This window comes from Topomyia yanbarensis, chromosome 2 (assembly GCF_030247195.1).
Source record: "Topomyia yanbarensis strain Yona2022 chromosome 2, ASM3024719v1, whole genome shotgun sequence".
Taxonomy (NCBI): domain Eukaryota; kingdom Metazoa; phylum Arthropoda; class Insecta; order Diptera; family Culicidae; genus Topomyia; species Topomyia yanbarensis.
Window position 1 is genome coordinate 148,679,442 of NC_080671.1, and position 8,906 is coordinate 148,688,347.

Below are 8,906 nucleotides of genomic sequence, written 5' to 3' on the forward strand. Positions count from 1 at the left end.
ATTGAATTGATGAGGTGTTGAGCTCCGGAATGAAGGCAGCTTGCCAGGGCCGAGGGAGAGCCTCCCCAGCGCCCGGTTTTGGTATGTCAGTGGACCCACTGAACGATGGTGGTGGGTGACTTGTTTATTTGCGGTTAGACGAGAGACCTCCCCAGCATCCGGTTTAGATGTGGCGGGAGGCCCGTTGAGCGTTCCTGATTGATGAGTTGGCAGATTGTCGCTGTCGAAGGGCCGCGGGAGAACCTCCTCAGCACCCGGTCCGGGTGTGGCGAAGGGCCCCACTGGGCGTTAATAGCAATTGGGCTGATGAATTGCGGTTGTAGAAGGGCCTGGCTGAGGGCCCACTGGGCGGTGGTGGTAGTTGGGCTGACGGGTTGCCATTGTAGAAGGGCCGCGAGAGAACCTCCCCAGCACCCGGTCCAAGTGTGGCGGAGGGCCCGCAGGGCGGTGGTAGTAATAGTGCTGACGGATTGCAGTTGTAGAAGGGCCGCGGGAGAACCTCCCCAACATCCGGTCCGGGTGTGGCGGAGGGCCCGCTGGGCGGTGGTGGTAGTTGGGCTGACGGGTTGCCATTGTAGAAGGGCCGCGGGAGAACCTCCCCAGCACCCGGTCCGGGCGGTGACGGAGGGCCCGCTGGGCGGTGGTGGTAGTTGGGCTGACGGGTTGCCATTGTAGAAGGGCCGCGGGAGAACCTCCCCAGCACCCGGTCCGAGTGTGGCGAAGGGCCCGCAGGGCGGTGGTAGTAATAGTGCTGACGGATTGCAGTTGTAGAAGGGCCGCGGGAGAACCTCCCCAGCACCCGGTCCGAGTGTGGCGGAGGGCCCGCTGGACGGTGGTAGTAATTGGGCTGGCAGATTGCGGTTGTAGGAGAGCCGCGGGAAAACCTCCCCAGCACCCGGTCCGGGCGGTGGCGGAGGGCCCGCTGGGCGGTGGTAGTAGTTGGGCTGACGGGTTGCCATTGTAGAAGGGCCGCGGGAGAACCTCCCCAGCACCCGGTCCGGGTGTGGCGGAGGGCCCGCTGGGCGGTGGTAGTAGTTGGTCTGACGGATTGCGGTTGTAGAAGGGCCGCGGGAGAACCTCCCCGGCACCCGGTCCGGGTGTGGCGGAGGGCCCGCTGAGCAGTAGTGGTAGTGGTTGCAGTAGAGGATGGTGTGGAGTTGGCCGGTTCGCGGTCTGTCTCAGATGGATTCGAAAAGATTGGCATCTTTCAGGAAGGCAAGTAGTGCCTCTTCGTGCACTGGGTCGTTTGCCAGTGTTTCTCGAATCGAGGAGGGCAAGTTATGATGTCGTCGTAGGTTGTCGAACTCCCTGTAGTTTATTAGTAGATGCTCCACCGTGAGTTTAATGCTGCAAGATGTACATATTGGAGGATCGACGCGGGTAATGGTGTGGGCGTGGGTGAGCCTCGTATGACCCACGCGGAGGCGGGATAGCGCTCTTTGTTCGACTCGGTTTTCGCGGTCTGTCCACTTTTCGAGGTCTCCCTTTACCTTTTGAGGGTAGCCTCGGAGAGTCCTCCAGTGAGTGATGAAGTGCTCAGAGGTCTTCGCCTTGAATTCCCTGATGATGTCGGATGACGGTACCTCATTAGAGAACAGGGCGCGAGAGCGTCGGCCGAGCGCGGCCAAGTGGTCAGCATCCTCGTTACCGCGGATTCCGCTGTGTCCGGGTACCCAGCATATGGTAGTTAATGAGTCACAGGATTGTTCTATGGCTTGGACATAGGGGTGCTTGGATTCCCCTGATTCCAGCGCTTTGATGACTGAGAGGGAATCGGAGAAGATCACTGTGGGTGTGTCTTCAGGTTTGTTGGTAACCGCAATGACGATGGCGGCGGCTTCCGCGGAGAACACGGAACACACGGAGAGTAGACGACGGGCAAGGCCCGCTCCGATTCCGCTCACACCCGCGCCCACCGCCTCGCCAAGTTTCGAGCCGTCGGTGTAGATGTGCAGATGGTTTGAGTATTTTTGATCGACCATCTGTAGGAATTTGGCTCTGGCAGCCCGGGGAGGATCTCCTGCTCTGGTGGATACAGCCAGACTGATGTCTATGTTTGGGCCGCGCTCGTGCCATGCGCGGTTGTTGACCCGATGTAGCTGGGCGACTGTGGGAAGAGGGGCATTGGCAAACATGGTGTGTATGCTCTTAGCTGTCTGTAGTAGATGGCATTCATCATCCGATGTTTTTTCTAGGAACCCCATGGCTCGTCTTAGAACGGCTACTGCCACTGCCCACCGACAGGGAAGGACGCCGGTTTCGACGCAGGCAGCTTCGGCGGGGGTGCTTGGCAGAAGGTTTGAGGCTGATCTGATTGCTCCGTGATACAGCGGTGCGAGGGTATCGATTAAACCCTCCCAGTTACGACTGGTTATTTCAAGGCCATAGAACAGACGACTGTGGATGAGGGCCTGGCTGATGTTAAGTGCGCTTTGCCTATTCCACCTTGGGTGTCTCGAGCTGATGGTGCGGACAAGACGTTTCCTGCTTTCGCAATCCTTTTTCACCCGTCGAAAGTGTGGAAGGAAAGTCATCTTACGGTCGATTATCACGCCAAGGATTTTTGGCTCTTTACGGAATGGTATTACTGTTCCAGCGAGTTTGACCGGCCGGTCGGTGGCTAAGTGGTAAGAGTTGCAACAGTGTGAAATAGCGCATTTTGGGGCGGAGATGCTGAAACCGACCGAGTTGGCCCACCGACCAACGGCGTTTACGGCAGCCTGCAGCTTCAATCTGGTGCGGCCGGTCGTTTTCCCGATCGCTACAAGAATCACATCGTCTGCGTAGATGAATGCGAATATGCCTTTCGGGAGCGTGGCAAAGAGGGAGTTCATGCTGACTAGGAATAGTGTAACTGCCAGCGCCGATCCTTGGGGTACCCCGTTTGCCTCCCAAAATAGGTCCGATTGGTTTCCTCCGATACCCACCCTGAAGCTTCGATCACTAAGGTATTGTTTTATGAAGCAGCCGAGGTTTCCGCGGATGCCCCATTGATGCAGCTGGCGAAGCACTCCTTCGCGCCATACCGTGTTGTATGCCTTGGCGAGATCAAGGATGGCAATGTCCGCATGAAGGTCGTTGGCTATGGCGTCGCTTAAAGTTTCGCCGAGGCAGCCTAAATGAACACTTGTACCGAGTCCCTTTCGGAAAGCGAACTGCCGACGATCAAGAAGATCTTGTTCCTCGAGGAGGGTTAACAGGCGTCTGTTCACCATTTTTTCCATCGTTTTCCCAATGCAGGGGAGAAGACTGATGGGTCGGAAGTCATTCGGGCTTCTGGTTCCTTCGCATTTCTTCGGGATGGGGATCATGAGGGCGGTTCTCCAGTTGTCTGGTAGAGGCTCGCCTCCCCAGATCCTGTTGAATCCGTCTAGTAGCGCTCGCTTGGCAACTGGAGGTAGATGTCTTAACAGGGGATAACCGACGTCGTCGAATCCGGCAGAGTTGCCTTTTGCTGTGCTTAGTGCAGTGGCAAGTTCCACCCCGGAGAAAGGTATGTTGTAATTTTGACTCGCATCTGGCGTGAAGATTGTAGGAGTAGCTTCTGTGGCCGTCTTCGTTTTGAGAAAGGAGGGTGGGAGGGAAGAGTCCCCCGAGATCAATGCGAAGTGCTTCCCGATTTCGTTTGCAATTTCGGAAGGTTCAACTGTCGTGGTACCATTGAGCGATAGTGCAAAACCGTTTTGTCTTCTTTTGCCACTAAGGGCATTTACCCTTCTCCACAGTTCCGCGGTCGACGAATCGGAACTTATCCCGCCCAGGAAGGCTGTCCAGCTGGCCTCCTTGGCTTTCGCGATGGCTTGCCTGGTCTGATTCCTAAAATGTCGAAAAACCGCCGATCGCTCATCCCATTGATGATGGTCAGGGGGAGTATTTTTAAGAGCTCGAAGAGCTTTTCGTCGTTCTTTAATTGCCTTCGCTACTTCTGGGTTCCACCAGTGAACCGACCGATTTGGCGGTGCTCCGCTAGTTCGCGGGATGCATGATTTTGCGGCCTGAGTGATAACTTCTACAAGTTCCTCTGGGGAGTAATTGCGGTCTCGATCGAGGGCGTCCGAAATGTTGTCTTCGTAGGTGGGCCAATCCGCTCGATCGTAGATCCAACGGCGGCGTCGCGACGTTAATGGGGGCAATCGACCATGAGAGATTGTGATAGGAAGATGATCACTGTTCCCGATGTCGGCTAGGACCGACCATCCGCAGGCTCCGGCGATGGAGCTAGAGCATATAGTTAAGTCTATGGCGGATGTGGCTCGGCCCCGGAGAAAGGTTATACTGCCATCGTTTAGCGTCACGGCATCGCTATCTTCAACTGCGTCGATAATGGCGTTGCCACGATGGCAACACCTTTTTGATCCCCACACTGTGTGATGCGCGTTGAAGTCACCCATTAGTATGAACGGGGTCTGCAGTTGCTTGAACAGATTCCGCAATTTGTTTCCGACGTCTTTTACTTCTTGGGGGATGTATATGGATGCCACCGTGCATTTTATGGGAAAATTGATCTTTCTGGCGACGACGATCAGGTCGGTGTCCAGTTTTACCAGCTCGGACGGAAGGTCAGCTCTGGTTCGATCCTTTAGCTGAATCCCAGGTGTAACGGTGCCCGAACCACGGTGATGGATCCGTGTCACCTTTTATGTGTGTCTCTTGGATAGCGAGACAGATGGGCGCTGAGCGAGCAATCATGTGTTGGAGGTCACCTAGGTTTGTTCTCAGGCCGTTGGTGTTCCACTGGATGGCCAAGGTGTAGTTTGTTCGTACGGGTAGAGGGTCAGAGCTATGGTTGGGACCACGATTCCTCGCCGGTCGGCTGCTGGGCCTTGTCGAAGTTGGTAGAACGGGCGGTGGGGGGACCGCCGGTGTTTTGCTTATAGGGAGCGTTTGGCCTGTTTGTGCTTTTGTGGAAAGGGTAGAGGCGACAGCAATTGGGATCTGGTGAGTTATAGTATGGTGGGAACTTACCCGGGAGGGACCCGGGTTCCCCGCGCCGGCAACCGTCGGGGACTCTTCGGATGTCTCCGGCACTTCCCGAGTCGGGGGCGGCGCGGGGAGGTGGGCTTTTTTGGTGCACGATGAGCAAGTTGTGTTGTAGGTGGATTGAAGTCTGTTGCTTTCTTTGGTAACGCTGGCGTTCTGCAATGATGCGGCTGATTTTGTACCGTGGAACTCTGTAGAGGAGAAGAGTGCGACAGATGGATCCGGTCGGGTTATGGGGTTGGTACAGCTTACCCGAGGAAGCCCCGGGTTCCCCGCGCCGGCAACCGTCGGGGACTCATCGGATGTTTCCGGCACCTCCCGAGTCGGGGGCGGCGCGAGGAGGGGGGCTTTTTTTATGTATGCGTTTTTGTTGTTATTGCTGATCTGGTGTGAATCCAAACAAACGGATTCTGCTGACGAACTAGTGGAACAGGTATTGATGTTCCGTTGCGGCTCGTTCGAATCGCTGTTCCCGTAGTGAAACCGTACTGGGTGCCACGAGCATCCAGCTATAGGGCTTGGGTGGCGGGGATAACGGTTGATGTTGCTGTGGTCTAGGGTTTTGGGGGTGGAGTCCAAGTTGTTGAGTTCTTTGTGTGCTATTGATCGTGTTGGCGTGTCGGGCGAGTGATTGTAGTTCAGGGTATCGATGGTTGACGGCCGGGTGCCGTCTGGTAGGTGTTGGCTGGAAGGGTTTAGGGGCAGTCGGTTGTTTGCTGTTGCATTTAGTCTAAAAGTACTTGCCTGGGTAAAACCCGGGCCCGCGTCAACAGCCGCCGGGGGTGCATCGGGAGGACCCGGAACGTCCCCGGTCGGGGTCGACGCGGGAGGGTTGTTTGTTTTGTTTCGGCTGTTGAATTTAATTGCTTTTGTTGTTTGCTGACTGCCGGGTTAGGCGTTTGCGAGCTGTTGTGTTTATTCCGAGATGGTGAATGGGTTGTCAGGGTCCGATGAGGGTACCTGATTTAGGTTATTCAGTGATACTGTTGAGCTGGAGCGGGACCAAGACATTGCGGAGTCATTGTTGGGTGTTAGCAGAGTCATGTCGGGAGTTGCTTTGGAGTTGGGGCTTCTGGATTTATCAGTGCCACTTTTTCGGGAGTCTTTTTCTTTTTGGCGATTGGATCTTCTAGGTTCGGACAGGCTGAATGGGCCGATAGAAGTACCCGCTACGGAGGTTGGTTCAATAAACTTGCCCTTTTTGGCTTTCGTTCCCGTAAAAGCGTTTTCGTTGGTGTTCTCCGAGAGGTGAGCGGACTGATGTTTGTAGAGCTCGGTTACAGCTTGTCGGAGTTTGGCTATTTCGGCGGAGGCTGCTTGCAGCTGTTTGGCCTGCTTGGCACAGTGTTCCTTAAGAATATTGATTACCTGGTCTTTATTGTCTTCCGCGCTTTGAGCTTTGCTTTCCTTCAGGGTTGCTAGTTCTTTTTGTAGCTGGGCTATGATTGTGTCCTTTTCGTCGTCCTTGGTGTTTCCTTTGATGGTACTGGCATAGGTTGGGATTTGCGATCGTTTGGTTATTAGGGCTCTGGCTTCGAGATAGGTGATGTTGTTGTCGATTTTTGCTTTGGTGATCATTTCCTCCTCAATGAATTTGGGACACTCCCGGCTACGTGTCGAGTGTCCTTGTCCGCAGTTGATACAGAGGCTTGGGTTGACACAGGGGTTTTCCTTTGATGTTTCGTGTTGTTGGCTGCAGTTCAGGCAGGCGGCGGGGTTGGGGCAGAAACGACTGCCGTGCCCGAAGTGCCCGCACTTGAAGCACATCATCGGCAGTGGGTAGTACGGGCGAATACTGGTGCGCAGTAGACCAATATACACGTGCTCCGGAAGGATGGAACCAGAGAATGATAGGATAACCAGTGGTGTGTTGGTCGGTTTTTTGTCGACCATTTTTGTAATTCTCCGAACGTTCGTGACCCCCTGAGTCTTCAGCTCTTCCAGAAGTCTAGCTTCTTCCACGTCTTTTGTGTCGGGATCGTAGATAACGCCTTGTACTATGTTGAGTGTTGGGTGGGGGATGATCTCCACCTTTTGTCCGCCTATGAGCTGGTTCATTTTCTGTAGTGCTATATAGGTTTTCTTGGATCGGGTTCTCAATACGTATCTGTATCCCTTTGCCTCTTTTGTTGCGCTCACCAGGTTTCTGGGGTCAATCTCAAGCACTGCCTGTACCGATTTCAGGATAAGGAAGGGATCGGCGGGGAGACGTTGTTCCGTGTTTCCTGGCTCGTCGATTGCCCTTAATAGTAGGGTCTGTTGGTCGATTATGTCTCCGGAGTTCATGTAGCCGGGGAGAGATCGACTAAGGGGTGGTTCCCCGCCCCAATCGGGGGGAGGGGGGCGCGGCATTTTGTTATTGTTGGTGGGGTTCGTCACACAACTCTCGTACAAGTCACTACACACGCGAGTACCGGTTCGACTCGAGGGTTCGCTGCTTCACACTCATACAAATCGCCGACGGTCGGCAATTTAATGGGGGCGCAAGTTTTTAACTAGATTTGAAAATTCGATTTGGTGGAGACGCAAGTTTTTCACTTAGTTTGAATACTTGGTTTGGTGGAGGCGCGGTCGCGTTTATCGATTTGAAGTTGAAGTTTCGGTGGAGGCGCGAGTTGTTTACCTACTTGTGAGTCTGCGCTCCTGTTACCTGGTACAACTTTCGATGTCCGATTTTCTCGCGGAAATGCCGTAGTAGGCTTGGAATTTTGCTAAATTGGGTCGGGAGTGACCCTTTGGCGGCTCCGCGGCCCCTTGGGGTGGGACGGACCCGTAGGGAAGCGACTTTCGCTGCACTTGATATTCGCACTACTGATCGGGAGAATTAACACTGCACTCGCGTGAACTATCGCTGGGGTAGCGAAATACGATTGGAGCCGGATGGCTGAGGCCGAGATTGAAAGAAAGATCCGGGTGGCGTAGGCCGAGCACTTATTTTCCAGGCAATCACGGGCCAGAACGAGAAAAAGATAAACTCAACCGATCACTCCGAGTGATTGGTACGATCTGATTTGCGTAAAGATCTTATTTCTTGTTGAAGATCTATTTACTTCATTGCCTATTGTTGCTTGTAGATCACTTAGTCCGCTTTCTCTCGGTTTATCGTTTTCGTTCATGCTATCCTCGCTGTTAATGTTGTATTGGCTTTCACGATTACCTGGTTTGAGTTGTTTGTGGGGCCTACGAGTCACGACCGCTTATCCGTGTTCTTTGTTATTTACTTTATTATTGGTGGTGCTGGTAGTTGATTGGGAAGTAGTAGGCGCATCAAAATGATCGTTCACATTGTGCATAGGTTCTGTTGTTCCAGTATTCGTTGGTGCCTGAGCTGCAACTCCGGTGGTTTATGATTTAGTTGATGTTGATGAAGGGCTGTGTGATGGGTATGCTTGCAGTTGATATTGCTTCGTTAGAGGTTTGTGTACATGGTTCCTCGTAGTGTGTATTCTTGTGTAACCTTGTGTAACAGCGTAGGGTACGCAAGGGTCTGTCCTTCATACGTGCACCACGTGATTTGAGATTTGGTCACGCGTTTTGCTTTGAATTAAAAGTTCAGATATGAAGGAATAGGTTCCGTCACTCACATTCTCACGAAACAAACACCGTTGGAAATACCTAGAAAAATTTTCTCCAGGCTTCAAACTTAAAAGATTCCACCGTTACTTAGTCCGACATGATGGTTGTAATAAATTTATTAATAGCACCCAGGTGTAGATCGTGCAGACGCATATCAATCTTATCATTGTCAATATAAACGGGTATCTTAGTCCTAACATTAGCATGCTCAACGACGTATTGCATGTTATCTTCTATAGCGTAGCTTTCCGTTATGGCCAAAGTTTTAAACGTTACCAGTAACGAGTGTGGTGGGCTTGTATAACGACGACTTCCGTTAGTCTCAGACTGCATTTGCAAATTTGCTGTTT

The 8,906-nt window shown here is 53.2% G+C and overlaps 1 protein-coding gene across 1 annotated transcript; it reads right to left on the reverse strand.

Annotated features, from left to right (window-relative positions):
- Positions 1-1,178: 1,178 nt before the first annotated feature.
- Positions 1,179-5,768, reverse strand: LOC131679837 (uncharacterized). Its single transcript, XM_058960587.1, has 3 exons — positions 5,725-5,768; positions 4,966-5,665; positions 1,179-4,583 (listed from the first exon to the last, which is right to left on the reverse strand). The coding sequence occupies exons 1-3, from the start codon at positions 5,766-5,768 to the stop codon at positions 1,179-1,181; spliced, it is 4,149 nt and encodes a 1,382-aa protein (XP_058816570.1).
- Positions 5,769-8,906: the final 3,138 nt, after the last annotated feature.